General features: G+C 44.9%; 2 protein-coding genes across 3 annotated transcripts in view; one reads left to right on the top strand and one right to left on the bottom strand.

The window, feature by feature from the left end:
* Positions 1–9,664, bottom strand: part of LOC118096415 (disintegrin and metalloproteinase domain-containing protein 9-like) — a 28,789-nt gene extending 19,125 nt beyond the window's left edge. Inside the window, exons 1-4 of one of the 2 annotated variants that reach the window (XM_035138227.2) lie at positions 8,190–9,664; positions 4,659–4,756; positions 2,547–2,623; positions 1,686–1,764 (exon numbers count right to left, since the gene is read on the bottom strand). In XM_035138227.2, the coding sequence (XP_034994118.1) occupies positions 1,686–1,764; positions 2,547–2,623; positions 4,659–4,756; positions 8,190–8,262 (327 nt within the window). In that variant the 5' untranslated portion in view covers positions 8,263–9,664. The remainder of the gene's footprint in view (positions 1–1,685; positions 1,765–2,546; positions 2,624–4,658; positions 4,757–8,189) is intronic. The other variant, XM_035138228.2, reaches the window with a different exon arrangement.
* A 4,134-nt stretch (positions 9,665–13,798) lies between these two features.
* On the top strand, positions 13,799–22,390 carry C5H10orf88 (chromosome 5 C10orf88 homolog). Its single transcript, XM_035138411.2, has 6 exons — positions 13,799–14,117; positions 16,465–16,668; positions 17,513–17,585; positions 18,204–18,410; positions 20,119–20,594; positions 22,174–22,390. Exons 1-6 carry the CDS (start codon positions 13,924–13,926, stop codon positions 22,388–22,390), a joined length of 1,371 nt encoding a protein of 456 aa, XP_034994302.1. The 5' UTR covers positions 13,799–13,923.
* The last annotated feature ends 55 nt before the right edge of the window (positions 22,391–22,445 follow it).

Genomic DNA, 22,445 nt, shown 5'->3' with positions numbered 1-22,445 from the left:
ATGTTGTTCAGATGCTTGATTATCATCTTCCAAAGCAACTACTCTATTCGCAGCTTAAGAATGGAAAGTAAAATGGCAGTGGACGGCAAAAGAGATTTAAAGATGCTCTCAAGGCAAATCTTTAAAAAATGTAGTATAAGCATAGATAATTTAGAAACACTGGCCTGCGAGTGCTCCAGTTGGAGAATAGCCTCTACGAAAGATGTCATATGAAGGCAGCCCTGTTTAGGGAAGTTCTTAATGATTGATGTTTTAATGTATTTTTAATCTTTTGCTGGAAGCCACCCAGAATGGCTGGGGAAACCCAGCCAGATGGGCAGGGTTTAAATAAATATATTATTATTATTATTATTATTATTATTATTATTATTATTATCTCTGAAGAAGCATGAGCTCAGGGCAAAAGGGAGAAACATGCTAAGAGGAAGGCATGTTTGGCAAATCCTCACTGTGATCAACTCCCGCCCAGAAACCTATGTCCCACTGTGGAAGGACGTGTGGGTCAAGAATTGGCCTCCACAGTCATGGACACACTGTTAAGAAGACAATCTTACTCGATTATGAGTGATTGCCAAATAAAGAAGAAGAAAAGATTGGTTCAAACCATAGCAAGGACTGTGTTTAGGAGAACACAATGTAAGGGCAGGTCTATAACCTCCCACTCCCCTTTGGAAGTGAGTTGATCCAACCTCCCTCTGTTCTCTCTTATTCTGGCCGGTAATATTACAGAGTTTCTAAGCCATGTTTTCCCAACCTGGTGCCCTGCAGCCTGCCAGCCTTAAAACAACAATAACATCTGGAGAGTATCAGGTTGAGGAAGGCTATTCCAGGTACATGAGGCATTTTTGACCAACCATCTTATAGCAGTTTAGAGCATTTAAACCAAGGGTGGCATTCAAGAGAGCCAGTGTGGTATAGTGGTTAAGAGTGGTAGGCTCGTAATCTGGTGAACAAGATTCGCGTCTCCACTCCTCCACATGCAGCTGCTGGGTGACCTTGGGCTAGCCACACTTCTCTGAAGTCTCTCAGCCCCACTCACCTCACAGAGTGTTTGTTGTGGGAGAGGAAGGGAAAGGAGAATGTTAGCTGCTTTGAGACTCCTTAGGGTAGTGACAAAGCTCCTCCTCTTCTTAGGGCCCATCCAGACTGGCTCTTGACCAATGCCCAGAAAGCACTGTCCAAGCAGTTTTCTGCTTCTCCTGCATTTTCTAGGCATGGGTCAAGCAGTTTTGCCTTTGCTCCACTGCTTTCCACCAGAAAACCTGCTCTTTAGTAATAAATCAGAGCAATTGCCAATCTGGAGAAAAGCTGATTGATGGTTGCTGCAATTCAGCGGTAAATATCAGGTTTTTTGGGGGGGGGAGTGGCGAGGTAAGGGCAAGGCTGGATGAACCCTAAGTTTTTACTCTGCATGGACTGTTGAAATTACATCCATTTATGTCACCAGGCCAATTCTGAGTTAAGACATAGTTGAATAGTGCCCCAGGGAGTTCTCTTTATCTCTCACACACACCCCTTTATCTTTATGTTTAACTATAAAAATACCTTTCTTGAGGTGGCCAAGAAAGATAAAGGTATCAGGGGTGTGAGACAACTCCCTGGGGCACTATTCAACTACTTCTTACTGCGGGTGTGAATCAATTGTTGCTCAAAGGTGGGGGGGGGGTCCTCCACCATCACTGTACCTTAGCTTCGAAGGGAGTAGTCTCCAATTTGCCATCTTTTCTGTAGGTATATAGTATGAAATTCTCACCAATAAGGTTTCTGAAAGCATAAAAAAATATAGCATGTGATTTTATGCTGGATTTCTTTTCCTTACTGCATTTTCTGCAGATCAGGAAAATCTGAATTAAATGTGGGGTAGTGCAGGCTGCCCCTTGGATGGGGATAACATCATGTGGACAAGAAGAAAAGCATGTGAGCATGGGTTTGAAACGCCCTTCACTCCTCCCATCCAAAAGTTTCTCTGTTGCATCCCAAGGTAGCTTGTGTTAAAAAATTAGGCCAGGATTCTAGAGACACCTGTAAGCATGCATACAGTACTTCTGCATGCACCCAGAAGAAAGCGGAATTTCTCCCTTTCTGGTACAGCCTCTCATTCCCCATAGGATGCTATGAGGCCACTGGAGAGGCACATCAAGGGCACTGAAGGCTGTTTCTGGAAGGAGGAAGTTGAAAAGTCTGCTTGCATGCACAGAGAGCACCATACTACATGGATCCTGCTGCAGCGGTCCATATTGGGTCTAACAGCTAAGTTCACCCCAGATGGATTGTTTAATATTTGCCAAAAGAAAAGTATATATTAAGTATACAAATTAAAGAGCCACGTACAAATATAAAAAAATGTTTTCTCAGCTGCTGCACCTTGCCTCTCATTCCTGATAATTTGTACACAAACACACATTTTAATACAAGCCATTTAAAAAAAATCCCTTCCCTTGTAGTCCACCATTCACAGTATTCGCCCCAATGAGATTTCATTGCAAATATTATATCAACTAAAATAAAACACAAAAAGGCCTTAGAACGGTATACATAAAACATACTTATTTTTCTTTAATTTCAGGATATGTGTTCCGTTTCCAGTTTGGATCAAGTAAGACAGCTGATTATCTAAATGCTCCTGAAAAATAAATCACATGCAAAACATAATATGCAGTTCTTAAATCTTCATAAAACCAGCAGTGCCTCTGATCAAAAACATGATGCTACAGCTTTGCTCAGTTTTCTAAACAGGCAACAAATCTGCAGAATTCAGTCCAGCAGGTCATTGCATGCACACTCTAGCATGAATACCTACCAATTAGTTCTTTATATTTACACATTATAATAGATCCTCTGCAATTATTTATTTTTAAGGGGGGGTTACACCCCAAGTCTGCAGATCTGCATAGCTGTGACTGGTGCACAATGTGGCTTCTACTGCTGACACAGCTACAGTAACAGCCTATTCAAAGAGCACAGCACAAGCACGTTCAACACTGTGTGCTGCCTGTCAGCTAAAATTATAGACGTAGCTTGCTTTGTAAAGCTACCAGGATACAGCTCAGCCTTCAGGAATGACATCTCACTCCTGGCCACTGACCATGACCAGAGCACTGCATTTGGCAAAAGGCATGGTTGCCTTATTAATACATGTTGGAGTGCTTCTTAGTATCCAACAAAACAGAGACATGGGAAGCTGCCTTATCCCAAGTTAGACCATGGACTCATCTCCCTCAGTATTGTTGATAGTGACTGTCAATGGCCTTCCAGGCTTTCAATCAGGAGTCTTTCCCAGCCCTAGAAATGCCGGGGATGGAACCTGGGATCTTCTGCAAGCAAAGCATTTGTATTTGTATTTGCATGTGTTCTACCACTGAACTATGATCCCTCCCTGGATCCATTCATGCCTGGGAATTGTATTATGCTGGCACAGCTCTCCTTTCACCTGATCCTTTGCTCTGCTAATGTGGTGGGACGTAGAATGGGACCATAAGTCAAACATGCTTATCTTGTTGATAAACATTATCACATAACCTCCTTGCAAACAAATCTGAAGGAAGGCTCAATAGATACCAGACATCATATAACCTTCTCCCAAACTTTGTGCTGACAAATCATGAGGAATGCTCAGGAGACCCACCATTTGGAAGCAAACTCAGTTCCAAGATGGAGACTGCAATGGGGGCTGAATAAGGCTGTGTACGTACTCCCTTTTTCTCTGCATTCAGTGCAGTTGTCTGGGAAGCAGTGTATATACTGTATGACTTTAGCCACAATTCATCTATCCTGTATTTTTAAAATGAAATACTGTGTTTTGATGCTTTGATCTGAAGAAGAAGAATAACATAGCTGGGTTTTAAGCATGTAATGTGTACACAACCCTAGTCCCTGTCAGGTGCTACAGATATCAGGTGATAAACCTAGGATTCTGGGATAATGAAGAAATCAAGATAGGACTGGTAATCCAGTTCCAGCCCTTTACTGGGGGGCCTTATTCAACCTGCCGTCTCCATTTGGGGGCTGAGTCTAGAAGAAGACGACATCTAGCCTAAATTTTGTACTTTTTGAATTCTTCTTTGTCCCACCAGCCCCTGCTTTGTCTAACTTCTAGTTTGATAAAGAGTCCCAGATAACTCAAAAAAGTGGTAAAACTCTGTGAAGTTTAGGTTGGTCCTAATAATGGTATTTGGGGGACGCAGGTGGCGCTGTGGGTTAAACCACAGAGCCTAGGGCTTGCCAATCAGAAGGTTGGCGGTTTGAATCCCTGTGACGGGGTGAGCTCCCGTTGCTCGGTCCCTGCTCCTGCCAACCTAGCAGTTCGAAAGCACGTCAAAGTGCAAGTAGATAAATAGGTACCACTACGGCGGGAAGGTAAACGGTGTTTCCATGTGCTCCTCTGGTTCGCCAGAAGCGGCTTAGTCATGCTGGCCACATGACCTGGAAGCTGTATGCTGGCTCCCTCGGCCAGTAAAGCGAGATGAGCGCCGCAACCCCAGAGTCGGTCACGACTGGACCTAATGGTCAGGGGTCCCTTTACCTTTAATAATGGTATTGCACAGCTATAGATATTTTCTTATGGACAAATGGCTGCGTTTGCTTTTTATTTGCTTTGGATAACTAGGACACCATATGAAGAACACTAAAGGGGGACAAAAATTGAAGGAAAAACAAACCTTTTGAGAATGCGTCCAGCGCTTCACCCTGTCAGTCAATCTTTGAGGAATTACAATCTCATATGTGGAATGCCTAGAGATCTGATGAGCATACCCTCCTAAAAATAAGGTTACAGTTTTTCAGTTTGTGTGGAGAGACCAGCCTGATAATGTCACAAGAATATTTATTTTATAATGCCCCAAAGGACCTGGACTAATCCTTTAAAAGGATTATAGAAAACAAGGTTGGGACCCACAAAACCTTAGCATACTTACAAGATCAGCAGATTTTCTTCAAGCTTGGCCCTGTCAAGTCCAATAAATCTTCTTATCTCTCTTTAATTTTAGGCAATTTCTAGCCTTTATGGTTTATGCAGGATCCACACAAAAATTAAATGTTAATAACAAGCTAATTCCTCAAAGCCTGCAAAAGGCTTTGTGCAAGATCCAAAGTAGCAGAAGCAGGAGTCCACTAGCACAGGCATCGGCAACCTCCGGCCCATGGAGGCCGTTTATCCGGCCCACGGGCCTCCCGTGAACTGAGCCGCCTGCTCGGCAAGTCCCCCGAGCGCTGCGATAAACCGGCGCAACACAGCGCGGGGACTTGCTGAGCAGTGCCAGAAATCGCATCTATGCAGCCACAGTAGCGATTTCTGGCGCTGCGGACATTTTGGAAATGGGCAGCCAGCACCGGAAATTGCTTCTGCACAGCCGCGGACATGTGCAGAAGCCATTTCTGGTGTTCTAGACATGGGCAGTGAGGCACCGGAAATCGCTTCTGCGCCTGTGCGACCCATGTCTGGCCCATGGACGATAGTCCGTGGGAATCCTCCGGCCCACGGGCAGAAAATGTTGCAGACGCCGGCACTAGCACAATGGTGCTTCTCTACCCTCCCCTCCTCTCTACAGCCCCAGCCTATGTGCCCTCAAAATCCACTCCAGGGGGTTGGGGCACCCTTCAGGACAGACTGAAGGGGGCACAGAATCTGGAGGAGAGAAACTGGGAGTCTTGTTGCACGAGTAGAGTTTGTTTTCTACAAGTGAGCAGACACAATTGGATCTAGTCCTATAGTCTAAAGCAGGGGTCAGCAAACCTTTTCAGCAGGGGGCCGGTCCACTGTCCCTCAGACCTTGTGGGGGGCCCGACTATATTTTTTTTGGGGGGGAGAATGAATTCCTATGCCCCACAAATAACCCAGAGATGCATTTTAAATAAAAGGATACATTCTACTCATGCAAAAACATGCTGATTCCCGGACCGTCCGCGGGCCGGATTTAGAAGGTGATTGGGCCGAATCTGGCCCCCAGGCCTTAGTTTGGGAACCCCCTTGTCTAAAGAAGGTTTGCAATTTTAAAAAAATGGAATGAAATGAGCAAGTGAGCAAACAGTTGGCAATATGCCATTGGTCAATTTTTTATGACCTTCTAAAAACAAAGAAGACACCTGTTGAACAAGTTATCCAGAAACTGCCCAATACTAGATTCCATGGAACAGAGTTCTCTCAACATTTTTTTATTTCTGACCTCCTTAAAATGCCTTTGTGCAAAAATGGGGTGATAAATACATTAAATGATTGATAACCATACCTATATTTTATCAACATTCTGAGGCACCCCTTACTTGCTTTGTCTATTATTACAAACAGGGAGAGCCCAAGACGTTTTGCTGTCTAAGAAATATGGATATATGCGTCCCCACCCCTCCATGAGTAGAAGCTACCCAGACTGGTAGCCGAATCTTACTTCAAAACTGTTGATGGGATTGTGTCTTCTACAGCACCTGAGGGCTCCAAATTTGCTTGGGAGGTGTCTGTTTGGCCAGGCCCGTGTGGTGGTGGGCAGCCAGGTACTCTGAGCCTTGGAGGGCTAAGCCAGACAGGAGACTCTGCAAGGGGCCTGGCGGTCTTATGCTGTCATGCCAAGAACACCCTGTGCCTGCCAGCTGCCCTGGGCTTCAGACAAGCTTTGCACAGGCCTGTGCGAGGCATGCATGGCTCAGCTTTCCAACATCTTCCCCCACTTCAGCCACCTGAAGCAGCTACCTCTTTATACCTAATGACAGGGCTGATTCTTGGTGGAAAAAAAATCTTTATACAAGACACTCAGCACACACCTTTAAACTACCTCAGTGATACAAAATTAACTGGTTCACATATTATGTTGGTCACTGGATGAACTATCAACACAAGTTGGAAGGGACCACGAGGGCCATCTAGTTCAATGCCCCTGCAATGCAGGAATCTTTTGGCTCAACATGGGGCTCGAACCCACAACCCTGAGATTAAGAGTCTCAGGCTCTACCCACTGAGCTACTGAAGCAACTGTAAATCAAATGTATGAATTACACGCCTGACTCACTGGTGTCTGTTCTTGCTTAAATATCAGGCGAACTTGCTTGGAAGAATTCTGTCCCTCTATGGTGCTGTATAAAGCCTGTTAATCAGTGTTTAAAGAAAGGTTCTCACTGAGTAAACATCTTTTTTAAAAAAAAACAAACCAAGCTTCACATCTTCTAGAAATGGTCTTTGAAATACGAAACAGTGGCCTTCCCTAAAAACCCCATATCTGACACAAAACTTGTCTTTGTTACCTATAATTCTGCTCACGAAAGGAGTCTCCCTCCCCACTATGCACTAGCTTCCTTTTGCACAGAAATGCACCAGGTTCATTTAAAAACAAACAACGATGCTACTAATTAACAGTTGAATACTACTATAGCAAAAACAGTTTTTAAAGAACACAGGCTACTTTAATTTATGCACACACACCCTCTTCTGCATAATGATAAATCCTAATGTCAGTTTGAAACATTTCCAAAACGCCACATTATTTAAAGATAAGTCCTTCATCGTGTGATCTTTCATACCTATCTTATATTACAGCAGCACATCATCCATTCCTCTTCCAAATCCCCCCATTTCTTTTTTGAACAATGGGATGTCAACTCTTTGATGCTACTTTGTATACTCCTTGCTTCTTCAACATTGTTGATGATTTGACAGTGCTTAATTTCCACAATTTCCTAACCAGCTGTGGTTCATTTGGGTTATATTTTACTTCACTTTCCATGTTTTGGCATAAAGATTTCTAGGTTGGTATATATAAAACCTGCATTTGGATTTAAGCTTACAATTCAATACATATTACCAAAAATAGCACCCACACTGTTTGGTAAAGATTGAAGAGGGCGTGAAAAATAAACTTTTGCCACATAGATATAGAAATAAGGAGCTTAAACCACTGAGTCTATTGCCCAATATGCTCCTTTTAGGCTATGACTGCTTTCATTTCAGGAACTGCATCAAGAGATTCTAGCTGCCTGATTCACAACATCTTCTGAGAGGAAGGAAGCATTCTTAAAACCCTGATCTGAAATGCACTTTTTTGTTTTTGTTTTTGAAGCCTGTAATAAACATTTGTCCCTATATGAGTGCTAAAGATCACAGCCTAAACCAACCTCCAAGTACTCTGGTTTGACTGAGTTGGGCATCATGCTGCCAATGTAAACTTCTAATTGCTTTTAAAACAGGCAGAAAACAAAGCAAAACTTACCCATTGTTAGCACTGGTTTTCCAATGCCGGTTAGTCCTAGCATGATTAAATAATACAGGCAGCATTCTGACATGGTTTCTTCCTCCGGCTTTGCTGGCTAAGGTGTTCCAGCCTGGAATGCCCCAGCAATTTCACCTAATGGCCATAGAGCAAGAGAACTGAATCTTAGGACGGCAGGCGACTGACATAGTAACACAAGAATTCAGATAACACTTCCAAGGAAAGGGGAAGTGACTCTCTGAGCCAACACTGCAGAAAACTGGTTTGTCAACTTACCATTTGCAGACGGTGTAACTGGAGAAATGTACCCTGTCCACTTCACTGTAAAGATGACAAAACTAGATTCCTCTAAAACTATTTTACAAAGCCCTAGGGCTTTTTTCACAACTGAAGTGAAAAAACATCCGCCTTTTAGCCTGGAACATGCCACTTGTGACTGCCACAAATATAGGATAGCGAGCGGAAAAGAGCCATTAAGACATCCTAGACAGTGTATATTTCAAAATTGTAGCACAGACACTGGTGGGTGGGGTAGAGATGTTGAAACAAAAGACCAAAAAATCTCGGCCCAGCAGATTTAGTTTTATTATGAGATGAGTAAACAAAGGATGACAGCAATGCTGTTGCTAAAGTTGCAGCCGTGTACTCGGCTGACCAGGAACTGCACCAGAATGATTTCATTTGCAAGTGGGTCCCCACCCAGCCTTAAAACTGTATTAAAATTCCTTTCAAAAGCAACTCTGAAGATAGAAAGTGATGTACCTACAATGTAGAAATACTTGGCAGTGATGAACTGAGTTTTTTTCATCAACACATTTGCATGTTTTGTGTATAATTCCCAACCTGGCACAGTGATGTGTCACCAGAGAAGCAGGTCCCACAGAGCAGCCATCCCCTGCCTTGAAGAATGGGGGGGCAGTCAGATTGAGGACGAGCACTAAGACCCCCCCCCTTGAAACAGTGGTGGTCAATCCGTGGCCCTAGGCTACATTTTACATAGACTTTTTCTTAATTCAAAAGCCCACTGCAACTTCGGGCTTCTGACATGAGCAATCTCTCCTGGTAGGTCCACTATGCAAGGAAGAAGAGATAAAGAGATGTCAGGGAAATAAAGAAAAAGAGATTTACATGGGGGGGGAGTAAAAAGGGGTAAGAGAGAAATGCTCTCAGATGCAGTGGCGGCTGACAGATTTCCTCTGAAGTAATGCAACCCTCTACAGGGGAAAAAAAAGGCTTGTCCACGTTTGAACATTATTTAGCTGTTAATTCACCTTCCTCCCATTCAAATTAGACCAAACTAATCCACATCCACATGTATTTGACTTTGTATATGAACAACTTAAGTCTTTCTCGTTCATACCAGTAGGGCTTCCCTTTTGAGTATGCCCCCACCATCTAATTTGCTGATTCTCTATTGCTGATTAAGTACAGTACTGACAGGGAATCCATCAGATAGCTGTGTGCGCACCTTGGGTTTTCTCTTTATATCGTTGCCTAAGTAGTGTGTGGAGACACAAAACTGTAAATGCACTTTCTTACTGAAAAAGGATCCACTTGAGGCATTCGGACTGTGGCAACTGTACAGAGAAATCCATAAACAGATCCCCGCAAGGAACCTCTCCCTTGACATAACCCTATTTCAGGCTGCAGGGAGTGGAGCAAGGATCATACGGCAATGGCACCCCTACTTCTCTCACCTCCTGCAGCTAGATTTTGCCATTGCTTCCTGGGCCACGACGCAACCTGCTGGACAGCCAAGCTACCCACCGCAGTGGACACTTCTGAATTCTAATCCCCAGCATCCTCATTTTCTTGGAGAAGTCTAGAAAACCATCAAATCAGACTAAAAAGTGAACGGTGAAAGCTCCCTCACTATAGGCACAGTTATAGGAAGGTGGGCCATAGAGGTTGCAAGAAATAACTTACTGAAAAAAGGCTCTTGCCTTTCTCACACCACTTTGCAGCACTGATGAAAGCTGGCAAAATGCTCACCAGCCTTACCTGGAGCAACAACTTTGCAAAACCCACCTGGGATTGCATTGCTACCCTCCTGTGGGTCCTGAACCATTGGTTGAAGACCTATGAGCTATACTTTTTGCTCCAGCTCACAATAGTAATATTTAAAAACCTGCTTCCACATTGGAAACTGGCACCAGCAAAATTCTCTAGAGGCCAGTGAAGACATGCAACTGAACAGTTCCGCTTCTCCTTTTGCTAACCACAAGCAGGCAGGAAAGATTCGTTTTTGATTTTATGACCGTTTTGAAAAATAAGGGCAGACAGGTTTCACATCTGGGGTCAGGGAGTGGCGGACTGTTCACTTCGTAGAATGCTAGAAGTTTGGAAGCAGTGTTGCTATTCCACACCCGGCTTAAAACAGAACAGCAACGATAGGATAGCATTAAATTGTCTATGTCTGGGAGCAACCTTTGTGTTAAGAGGGAACACAACATGTCTGCATATCATGAGCACTGGCTTTTTTTTAGTGGAGAGGGAATTTAGTTAGATTTGCCTTTGCTGAAATTAAATGTGTGTTTCCATACGGGACCTCCGTTGCTGTGTATAATAGTTTCTTTTCAACATAATGATGTGGTGATGATATAAAGTATTTTAGGCTGCAAGACGAACTCTGAACCTCCATACCTGCAGGATGCTGTGGAATAGCGTAGCCAGATCCACATCCACAACCCGCACACTTACAGTAGCAACGGTGTTACGGGGTGGGAAGGGCAATCAACACCTGTGAGGCCAACTCAGGATCTAGCAAAACCTGGGCTGGCTCTGCCTTACCCTTTCTCTACCCTCTGAACACCCTGCTTCAGGGCTTTCTGCTGGCAGGGATACACCAGTGGGTGTGCATGCAGCAGGAAGGTGGTTCAATAGGGAGAGCCAAGCAGAGGAGCGCCTCCACTTAATCCCAGCCCACCAGTTAGGCATGAATGGGGTTTCGATTACCAATTGCTCTGCCCCAGTGTAATCCTATGCATGTCCAGTCAGAGTTGTCCCACTGAGAACTATGGAACTTATTCCCAGGAATAAGTGTATACAGTATAAGACTGCATCCTCGTGCTGTGTACACACTATACTGGTTAAAGCACGTTCAAAGCACATTTCTTCCCTCAAAAAATTCTGGAGACTAAAGTTTGTTAAGAGTTGCTGGGAACTGTAACTCTGCAAGGAGTAAACTGCTTTGGGGGGAGGGGAATGTGTTTTAAAGGTGTGTGTACAGTATTAGTGAAGCTCACTTACAACATCATTATACCCCATTCCTGTATAAAGGTCCTGCTGTTTCCATTCATGCTAGTGTTTGTATTGTACAGTATTGCAAACCTGCACCAGTGACAATATATTCTACAACTAAAGATCAAGCAGGTGAATTTTTTCTTTTTAAAAATATTTTATTAGAGTGCTTTTGTAAGCCACTATCTAGTTATATAAGCTTTTGTGGGATCTAAATATCAACACCCGCCGCCTTGGGTCTACTTTTGGGACGTGAAAGCTATCACACACCCTTTAGTGATGATGACAACAGCAATGAGAACATCTGCCAAGAGTGAGGCTTGATCCAACTTGTTTCCTCTGCTGCCTAGATATAGCCAGGAAGGGAGATGCTGAGAGGACGATCTTTCTTGGTTCAAGAAATGGGACCCTGGTGAAGTTATGCCTTTGCTTCTGGGGCTACAGTTGAGATCCAAGTGAGAGTGGGATGTCATGGAATACATTGAAGACAAAAGTGGGGCTTTCAGCTGGATATTTGGGATGTGTTTGTTAATAAGCTTATAGCAGGTGTCCTGATATATAGCTTGTATCATAATACAGAATCATAGAATCATAGAGTTGGAAGAGACCACAAGGGCCACCCAGCCCAACCCCCTGCCAAGCAGGAAACACCATCAAAGCATTATTGACATATGCCTGTCAAGCCTCTGCTTAAAGACCTCCAAAGAAGGAGACTCCACCACACTCCTTGGTAGCAAATTCCACTGCCGAACAGCTCTTACTGTCAGGAAGTTCTTCCTAATGTTTAGGTGGAATCTTCTTTCTTGTACCGTAGTTTGAATCCATTGCTCCGTGTCCGCTTCTCTGGAGCAGCAGAAAACAATCTTTCTCCCTCCTCCATATGACATTCTTTCATATATTTGAACATGGCTATCATATCACCCCTTAACCTTCTCTTCTCCAGGCTAAACATACCCAGCTCCCTAAGCCGTTCCTCATAAGGCATCGTTTCCAGGCCTTTGACCATTTTGGTTGCCCTCATCTGGACACATTCCAGTTTGTCAGTATCCTTCTTGAACTGTGGTGCCCAGAACTGGACACAGTACTCCAGGTGAGGTCTGACCAGAGCAGAATACAGTGGTACTATTACTTCCCTAGATCTAGATGCTATACTCCTATTGATGCAGCCCAGAATTGCATTGGCTTTTTTAGCTGCTGCATCACACTGCTGACTCATGTCAAGTTTGTGGTCAACCAAAACTCCTAGATCCTTTTCACATGTACTGCTCTCAAGCCAGGTGTCTCCCATCCTGTATTTGTGCCTTTCATTTTTTTTGCCCAAGTGTAGTACTTTACATTTCTCCTTGTTAAAATTCATCTTGTTTGCTTTGGCCCAGTTGTCTAATCTGTTAAGGTCATTCTGAAGTGTGATCCTGTCCTCTGGGGTGTTAGCCACCCCTCCCAATTTGGTGTCGTCTGCAAACTTGCTCAGGATTCCCTCAAGCCCATCATCCAAGTCATTGATAAAGATGTTGAATAAGACTGGGCCCAAGACAGAACCCTGTGGCACCCCACTAGTCACTACTCTCCAGGATGAGGAGGAGCCATTGATGAGCACCCTTTGGGTTCGGTCAGTAAGCCAGTTACAAATCCACTGAATGGTAGCGCATCTGCAACACGACGGAAGTGCTTCTATGTAGCTCCAGTTTACAATAGCATGGATATATAGTTTGATACAGTGGACTACAATGCAGGGCTACCCAAATGCATTTTTCTCCACACACACTCCACACAGCACGTTGCATTTTGGGAATGCACCGCATCACATTGCACCCTTGCCCACCCCCACCCCCAATTTTCAACGGGGGATGTTACTGACACGGTCTGATCTGCGTCGTAGGGTTGTTGCAAGGCACCTTTTCTGAGACCCCATGTGCAATATGGAGTGGGTAATCCTGGGCAGTTTATTTCCCTCTTCCTAGCGCTAACCAGAGTTTGCTGAGCGCTGAAAAGCCGAATCTTAAATTTTAAAAAAAGCAGAACAAAATACACGAATGACATTTCCCCCGTCCCCCACACAAGAAGACCTGGGTTTCAACGAGAATGAACTTCTCTCTGCTTCTACTGGGGCGGGGGGTGCGCATGGGGTGAGCGGGGCAGGATACGGCCAAATCCCTGCGACGGCTTCCTCCGTAGTCTCTCGTGAGCGGCTCTCCCCGTTTCACCACTCAAACCAGAGGGAGCCGCGGCGTCGAAAGAAACCCGGGAATCCAGGCTGCGGACAGCCTTTTCTCTATGGCCAGCTTTCATCCTATCATATGCTAATACGTCTACGGTTGAAGCTGCGGAAGGGCGGAAGTTCCTGCGGGGAAGAACCGTCCGGCGAGCCCCGCGATCTTGGGAAGTTGAGTTCCCCCATCGTGAACCGCCCCCTCTCACCGCCCCGATTCCCGCGTATGGTCCCGCCGCGTAGCATCCTCTCGGCGCCCAGAGCCCGGGGGGCTTCCTGCCTGCCATGGCGAGCGGCAGCAGCCTGACGGTGGTAGCTGGCCTCACAAAAGCTCCCGCCGCTGGAGGTCTCTTCGCGCCCGCCGGCCGCCTGTCGGCTGCTTGCTCCTGGGAGTGCCGGGCGGACCTGGCGGGAGTCCTGCGCCTCGTCCCGGAGGGGGAAGCCGACGCCTGTGAGCCCCTGGGACCCCCGCTGAACGGGTGAGGAAAGCGCCCCAGATCAGGGTGCGGGAGGGGGGATACACACGCCCCAGGTCCCGGGCCTTCCTGTTCTCTGGATGGAGCCCCGGGAGGGAGCCGTGGGAAGGAGGCGAGGGGCAGCCGAGACGTGGCCTCGAGGGGCTTGGAGGGGCCTGCTCCCCTTCCAGACCCCCCCCCCAAACACCCAGAATGACCGCCAAATGCTGAACAAGCATCAGAGCATTAAACAAACACAGAGGCTTCCGCGTCGTGACTCAGCGGGCAGGCTTTGTGTGTGTGTGTGTGTGTGTGTTTGCACGAAAAGGATCCCAGGCTCATCAGTTCCCGGCGTTGATCCCTGCCTTGGAAACCTTGGAGAGCTCCTGCCCTCCAAGTGCAGACCCGCCGCTGTCAACCTTTTCCACATTGAACCCAAACACAGTGCACTTGGGGGACCCGCTTCTTAAATCTTTGGCCGTATAGTTTGCACTGTCGCACTTGCGTCAGCTGCAACCCAACTTGGATTGATTGGAAGACCAGTGGGTGTAGCAGCAGCCTGGCAAGAATACGCTCTCGTCCTCATTACACTTTTCCAATCCCCCCTTCCCCCCTCTGGGGTAGCTTTCTTACTTGCTCTAGAACAGTGGTTCCCAACCTTTTTTTTTGGCCATGCCCCACCTAAGCATCTCTGAAATCCTGTGAACTAGTCATGTGGATCTAGTTACAGGTAGGTAGCCGTGTTGGTCTGACGTAGTAGAAACAAAATAAAAAAAATCCTTCCAGCAGCACCTTAGAGACCAACTAAGTTTGTTATAGGTATGAGCTTTCGTGTGCATGCACACTTCTTCAGATACACTGAAGCAGAAGTCCCCAGACGCTTATATATAGTCAGATGGTGGGGGGAGGTATTAGTCAGAAGGGTGGAGGGAGTGGGTGATTGACAGACTGATAGCTGTTGATGACCGTTAACGACTGCAAATGGTCTACGTGCAGGGAGCCTAAAAGGCTATTAACTTGGTCTAACTCATTCTTGAATTGTCCCCCCACTAAAAATCAAATTGCCCTCCTGTGGGGCGTGTACCCCATATTGGGAACCACAGCTCTAGAACAAATCCCTTTTTATAAGTTAGGTTCCGAAGTCTTAGCTCCGTTTGTCCATTCTGGCAACCTTGCAGTGACCCTCCACTACCTAAAACAGGGGTCCCAATTTACACATGGTAGCTCCTGTTATTTTGGTTTAGCAGCTAGTTTTCCAAATCAGGGTAGTAATAATAATAATAATAGCCTGCTTTCCACTGAGAACACCGTCAGGGCCTGCAGAGGGAAGAGGTTCTCCCAGCACTGAACTAATCCACTAGGGATTCAGCGGACAGTACTGGGTTTGATGGGACCAGTGCTCTGAATAAGGCAGTGTCTTGTATAATGTTTATAGGCTCCAAACCTGAGTAAACCTATTGGACACAGTGGGCCTTACTTTTGAGCAGATGGCCAAAGTTGTAGTACAAGCTTTCATGGATCCAAGTACGAAATCTTATTTTACAATGGCAGTGTGTAAAGTAAGTATTATTTCACTCAGTGGGGCTTACTCACAGATAAGTGTGGCATAAAACCATTTTTAAAAAAAGTGCTCACAAGACCTTTAGTTGTTTTTGCTGCAAGCGACTAGCACAGCTAGGCAGAGAACTCCTGGGTCTTTTAACAGTTTTTTCAGAAATAGATTTTTCTTAAATTTTTCTGCTCTCTTCATTGCTCTCTGCAATGGTTAGCTGCAGCTACCAAAAACCATTCTTTTTTTAAACCATGCTTATTAATGGTAGCACTAATGAATTGCAGCAGCTACAGTGTTGAACTTACTGTGGATCTGAATTCAAGTCCTCGTTTTCCAAAGAAGCTCATTAACTGATCTAAAACAGTAGTTTCACCAAGCCAAGAATGGTTAGATACTCTAGTGTCCTATCATTCAGGAACAGAAGAAAAGCGTATTTGAACAATGTGGCAACAACAGGGGCAGATCCAGTCCTGAGAGGTAGATCACTATTCTCTCATTTATTATACAGATGCAGAGTTTAAGCTATATAGGTGATCATATCTTACCGTGCAATCCTGTGCACATTCATTCAGAAGCGAGTCTCGCTGTAAGTCCCAGTGGAGCTCGTTCGCACAGTGCAGTTGGCACCCGCAGGTTCTGATCTCAATTTAAAATGCAACACTATTCACCAACTAACACTTGTAAGATGAGTATTTTAAAACACACACACACACACTGTCATGAGCAGTTTGTCATTAACAAAACTTTACTGCTTAGTAACTGGAACTGTCAGTGCTTTGGCTAAACGTATAATTCAAGATGGACTTTCCCACCTTCTAGTGAGAACGTTGTGGTTCTTGAAGGACGATTACACAATGGCAACGTAGCTCCATGCTTACTGTACTTGCACTGTGACCCCCACGGTTCAGAAGAAATTATTGGTCTCGGCATTGTCAGTGAGGCCCGGAACATGGAAGTCTACGTTGGTGACGAGTACTGTGGAACTGGGAGAGGAGCGAAAGTCTTTACTGGCCAACATGACAGGTCAGTTTTCTCCTTTTTTTCTCCAGGTTGCCCACATGTTAGTTTTATGTGGCACACTGAAAGGAAAGAACTCTATGCATTCCACTTTTCTACCTGATCACCTGGAGGCAACTCCGGTGCATCATAAGGCTAGCGTACTCATTTCTTACAAGAGAATCATTTTTAAAGTTGCATCTTTTTGAAAACTCAGGCATGACATTTCAAGGAACTGTGGATGTATAGGAAGTCTCTTCTAAAGAATGGATGGGGAAACTTGCTGGACTCCCAGCTCCCACCAGCCCTAGCCAACTTGACCAATGGTCATTGATGATGGGAGTTGTAGTCTAGTAACCTCTAGAGGGCCACAGGTTCTCCACCCAAGTTTTAAAGCAAACGAGAGAGTTGCCATTTAAAAGAAAAACACCTAGTGTGAGATGGAAGATTTGGATATTAGGTAAAGCATGTTGTCACACTGCATAACCAAATTTTGTTGTTTCTGCTTTTTTTTTTTTACCAACTTATGCATTGATATTGCCATGCAGACTTCTTTCTGCTAGTGCAGTGAAATGCAAAGCAACATTTGGGATGCTGGTTGGGAGCTACTTTTAAAAGAAGCCCCCCCCCCAAGAAAAGTTGTCTGCATCTGACTCACTGAGGGGAGGAGGATAGAGGGTGAGAGGTTAGCAATGAGACCCTCTGTGGATAGGGCAACCAGCCTCATGCCGCAAAAGAAAGAAAAGGCTATTGATAGGTAAAACTGTAGGTGTACTGGACGAATCTGTGTTGTGCTTCTTGTGAAAAGCTGTTACATAAAACTTCATGTTGTTAAACAGAATTTCCACAGCTTGTATTTTTTTCCCCCTAGCAAAAATGACCAGGTTTCATTATATCAAAAGTCACTTAAATTGGAGTGTTCTGCAGCCTCTTGTAAGATTAAGGTAGGAAATTACAGAAATTATTTCTTAAATTGTGGTTATCAATCTTATTTATTCAAAAAGGCAGCACCCATACAGTGCCATGCTCTGTGTTCTGTCTTGAGTAGTGAAATAAAAGGAGGAAATATGATTCCTTTCAAAGAGCAATGAGAGTCTTGTCTCTACAGTCAGTCCTAGTGTTGGCAACTGGTCAGGAATCTCCTGGATGCCTTGCATTGACAAAGGGACCAGTAATCAACTTGAGCTGCTGCTGGACCTTAAACAAGGAGCCTGTAGCAGGAAGCACACTGAGATTCTTACTTTACTGTGGAAATTTCTGGGAGAGAATTGAGAGGGGGAAAGACCCACCTAGGCCAGTCCAGTTCTGCAGCAATATCTGAACTCTCAATGTATCTGTGAGATGAAGAGGGGAACCACTGGGGGAAGAGGTGACTTAAAACCAGCCTTGCATCATGGTGCTCCCTAGACAACAACTCCATAATTAATCACCTTTCAAAAAAAGGTTTTTTTTCTAGACCAAGTTTACTGCTTATAATCCATAATATTTTGTAGAGAAAAGTGACTATTTAACTGTTTCGTCAGTTCACCCCTGTCTGTATCCTTCTCTCCTCCACCGTCCAGCTACTGTCCATCCCTGGAAAACAAAGAGTCCTCGTCAGTAAAATCATAGTGCAAGTCAAGCCGGTCTGTATGAACCCTGTGCCAGACATTGCTGCGTTAGGATCAGGAATAGACTTGGGCAAAGTGCAAACAATAGTGGAATCTATGGGATCCAAATTATCACCTGGGGCTCAGCAACTCCTGGATATGGTTGTATTTCAACAGAAGGTAAGTCGTTGTCCTTTATTCGAAGCTATACAGTGGTGCCTTGCTTAATGAATGCCCTGCTTAACGAAATTTCCGCTTAACGAAAGGATTTTTCGAGCGGAGGTTGCCTCGCTAGACGAATGCGGTTTACGAAAGATTCGTCTAGCGAATCGCGGTTTCCCATAGGAATGCATTGAAATTCAATTAATGCGTTCCTATGGGCAAATTTTTTTTAAAAAAAATTCAGTGTATTCCTATGGGATTCGCTAGACGAATTTTTCGCTATAAGAAAAGACCCGTGGAACGAATTAATTTCGTCTAGCGAGGCACCACTGTATATGAAATGACCATTGTCAATGGTGAATGAGGTGGAGAGCGGACATGGGCTCCCTGTGAGCAATGTGTGGCATTTGTGTACTGAGACAAATCGCATGAATGCACTTAGTGGGATTTCAGCCAATAAGGGCTGATATTCCTAGAGCGAGGGCAAGATTTGCCTTCTAGATTTCAGCTGTGGAACTAAGCTGGAATAGACGACAGCATCGGCAGCCCTGCCAGATGAACAGAGCAAACTCCTTATGCTGGACTGGGGAGAGGAGATGTGGAGTTAGGCAAGGCATCTGTCTCTGCCCAGCTCTCCCAGCTCCATCCACCTCCCACAGCTGCCGCCAATGAAGTGATGCAAGGGGCACTCGGATGGCACCAAACTCTCCCCCCCCCAGAACATGTGGGCAGGAGGGCCACTGGCAGGAAGCAGCAGAAAGCCCTTAAAGGATGCATTCCTAGGATGAGGATGGGGTAGGATTGTGTTGGGGCAAGATCTGCTGCTGTCATGCAAAAGCATCAGGCTTGACTTGGGGTGGATAGTCCTGCCCCACCTTCTGCCATCGCTGCCATGAGCAGCAGGTGCATGGGTGTGGCGGCAGCTCTGCAAAGCCTCTTCACTGTGTGGGGGCGGGGGTTGGATTGCACCCTAATGAATTTTATCACTGTGATGTTAATAAGAGATAGGCAGTTCTTTAAAGCACCTCTAAGATCCTTTGGTAAGTAGGTAGTGAAGAGAAGAAGAGTGAAAATACTATGGATATCCAGTTGTGGTAGCTTGGTTGTATGATAGAAATGCACTTGTGCATTTGTGGGTCTTCTGGTTTCTCTTTCACCTCCTCCGGTCCCCCCAAATCCACTCTGAAATGTCCCCCAACCTTCTGGAGCAGAGTTTGGTGGTGCACAGGAGAACAAGGAGGGGGGGGGAACCTTTTGCACAAGTGGATGCCTTTTCACGCTATGTTGGATTGCACCTTATATAGTTTCCTCTGCCTGCTGCCCTCTTCCTTTGCTCTGATTGCCCACATTTCCAGGCAATTTTTTTCTTCATTTATTGTACTACAGTAGAAGCTCCTAATGTAGTTGGTTGTCTCCCCATTCCAATTATTGTGTTGTATACAAAATCAAAATCACTATACATTTCTGTAAGCAATATTAATTGGTACCCAAGGTGAACAGGAACCAACAAGGAGAGGGGGGTGGAATTCGGGAGCAGAGGGTGGTAGATATGTGATCTGAAAAGAACAAATGCTCTTCCAGGCTGAGAGGGTGATAGAACGGCAAGAGTAGTAGTGCCCAACCTCACGTTGCCTGTTCAAAACGAACAAGTCCTTGATAGAAAGCGCTGCATGTATTGGCTTGTTTGGGCTCCACATTTAACTTGTTAACATTCTCTTTCTATTAGAATGGTCTTCCATTTGGAGGCAAGTTACAAAATGTCTTTGGGAAAAATGGATTTGGGTTTGAAAACAATCATACCATTGATGGATTGAAAAAGGTAGTTGATATTGGAAGATTAGACCACTTGCCCAATGGGCTATCTCTTCCAAGAGCTCATGCAGCAGCTGGAATGGCTATGGAAGAATTAAAGAGGCACGCCGATATGAACAAACAGATTCCTAATGCAGAGAATGTATGTGAGACTCCAGGACTTCAGGCTCCACAGCCCAGCGCTGTACTTTCTCAGAATGACTTCAAAGGTTTGGTCTCATCCTTTTTGCAAGAGCAAGGAAGTGAAAAACCAAACGCACACAACTCCATGCTGCTGCTTCCACTCCTTCAAACGGTATGCGGTCAAGTAAATCAGTTACGAATAGATGAAAGGAATAAGCACTGTGAGAACAAATCCGCATCTGAGGAGGATGGGATTCAGACTTTGGGGTGAGTCCTGACTGCGGAACTTTGCAAACTACTTTTACTCTAGCGGATTTCCCTAGTGGCCAGAGGGAGGGAGGGAGGGAGGGAGGGAGGGAGGGAGGGAGGGAGGGAGGGAGGGAGGGAGGGAGGAAGGAAGGAAGGAAGGAAGGAAGGAAGGGGGCAGTTGGGATCCAGGTCACCAGCAAATAAAAGCAGGTAGTACTGAATGGTGTGAGGAGTTCAGGAGCCCCAGTGATGGGACAGGAGCCGCTGAGCTGGAGGGGACTCTCCTTAACCTGGGAGTTCTGGTTTCCCCCTTCAATTGGGGGGACCTCCTGTCCTTCAGAGGCATTGCTTTGGAGGGCTGCAATTCTAACTCCGCACTTTCCTGGGAGTAAGCCCTATTTAATTCAGTGGGACTTGCCTCTGAGTAGACCATTCCTTGGAGGCTTTGCTTTTGGGGTTGAGGGTGGGCAGAGAAGAGAATTTGGCTGTGCACCCCCCTCCCAAGTTTCCATTGCAGTGAACCAGTGCTCTGTAGGAATCTTTTATCTTTGCTCCAGGGGCTTAGAAAGGGAACCAGGGGGTGTATGGATATGAAGAGAGGGTGGTTTTTACTTGTACAGCTCTCTTTGTCTGAGGTGCGCAGGTAGGACGCCTCTACGCCTAACCCAGGTGGTGACTGAGGCACTGAAATTAATGACTGTGACACTAAAGACTTCCAGGGTTGAGGATGCATGTCATAATCTAGTAAACTAGCCCAGTAGGTGGAGGAAAAAAACACCTGTTGCCAACTAATTGAAGGGACACAGTTTGGTTTTTAAGCACATCCTGAGTGGAGTCTGTATAGTACAGTCCACATTTATTCAGGCTGTTTGCTCCCTAATGTGTGGAGCTTCTGTAGTTGTTGTGCCGTCAGCGTAGGCCTTTCAGGTAGAAACTCAGCAAAAAGAGCAAGAGGGCTCCCAGAGACAGTAGAGGCAGCTTACTTCCAACTATGGTGACACACATTGGCATCTAAAGGGTGTTTGTTGAAAAGATGGCAGTGGACGGTTGCGAGGAATCCCCAATTTCTTGAAGCATGGGAACCCAAATAAAAAATTCTCTAGACGATTTGGCATAACATTCGGTTTGATTGATATATATATGTGTATAATTTGAAATAATGAATGTGATATAATTGGTTTTAATTGGAAAAATTAATAAAAATATATTTAAAAAAAATAAAAATAAAGGGTGTTTGTTGAAAGTTAAGAACATTGCCACTAGCAATATATCACAGTTTTATAAAGGCTACATTTTACTATGGGTCGTCATAGTGATTTGTAGTTAAAAGTAGAAGATGGCAAATGTGTCCTCTTCAAAATATGGCAACCCTATACTTAGAGTGAAAAGATGAATAGTTATAATTTCTAAGTTTGCGTTGTTAACTGTATACAGATCAGAATTAAATCATATTAGGTGTTCAATAACATAGTCCAGAAACACACCGACTCAGTGCCTTGCCTTCTGTTGAGGCATTTTAATTTCATGTAGTCAATATGCACAGTCAGTTATATTTTGGGCTGGTGTAAATTATTTCTTGTGTGTCCATTTATTGCAGCTTGGAACAGCAGCCTGTTTTTCTGCACATGGAAAAGGTCATCGCCAGAAACATGGATCTGATGGAGAAGAGATTGATGGACCATATTGATCTGCGTATGCAGAAACTTCAGGAACATCTAGATCATAAAGTTGCTGCGCTGTTTGATTTGGTTCAGAATTCCAATAATGTTTCAAAAGAACATGGTTCTGAAGAATGCTCAGATGGGAAGAGGTAAGCAGTCTTTGGGATATGGGAGGCTTCAATGTGTGTGTTTTCCAAGGGCAACTATT

This window comes from Zootoca vivipara, chromosome 5 (genome assembly GCF_963506605.1).
Source record: "Zootoca vivipara chromosome 5, rZooViv1.1, whole genome shotgun sequence".
In the NCBI taxonomy this organism is placed as follows: Eukaryota; Metazoa; Chordata; class Lepidosauria; order Squamata; family Lacertidae; genus Zootoca; species Zootoca vivipara.
This window is presented reverse-complemented; position numbering and strand designations above follow the sequence as displayed.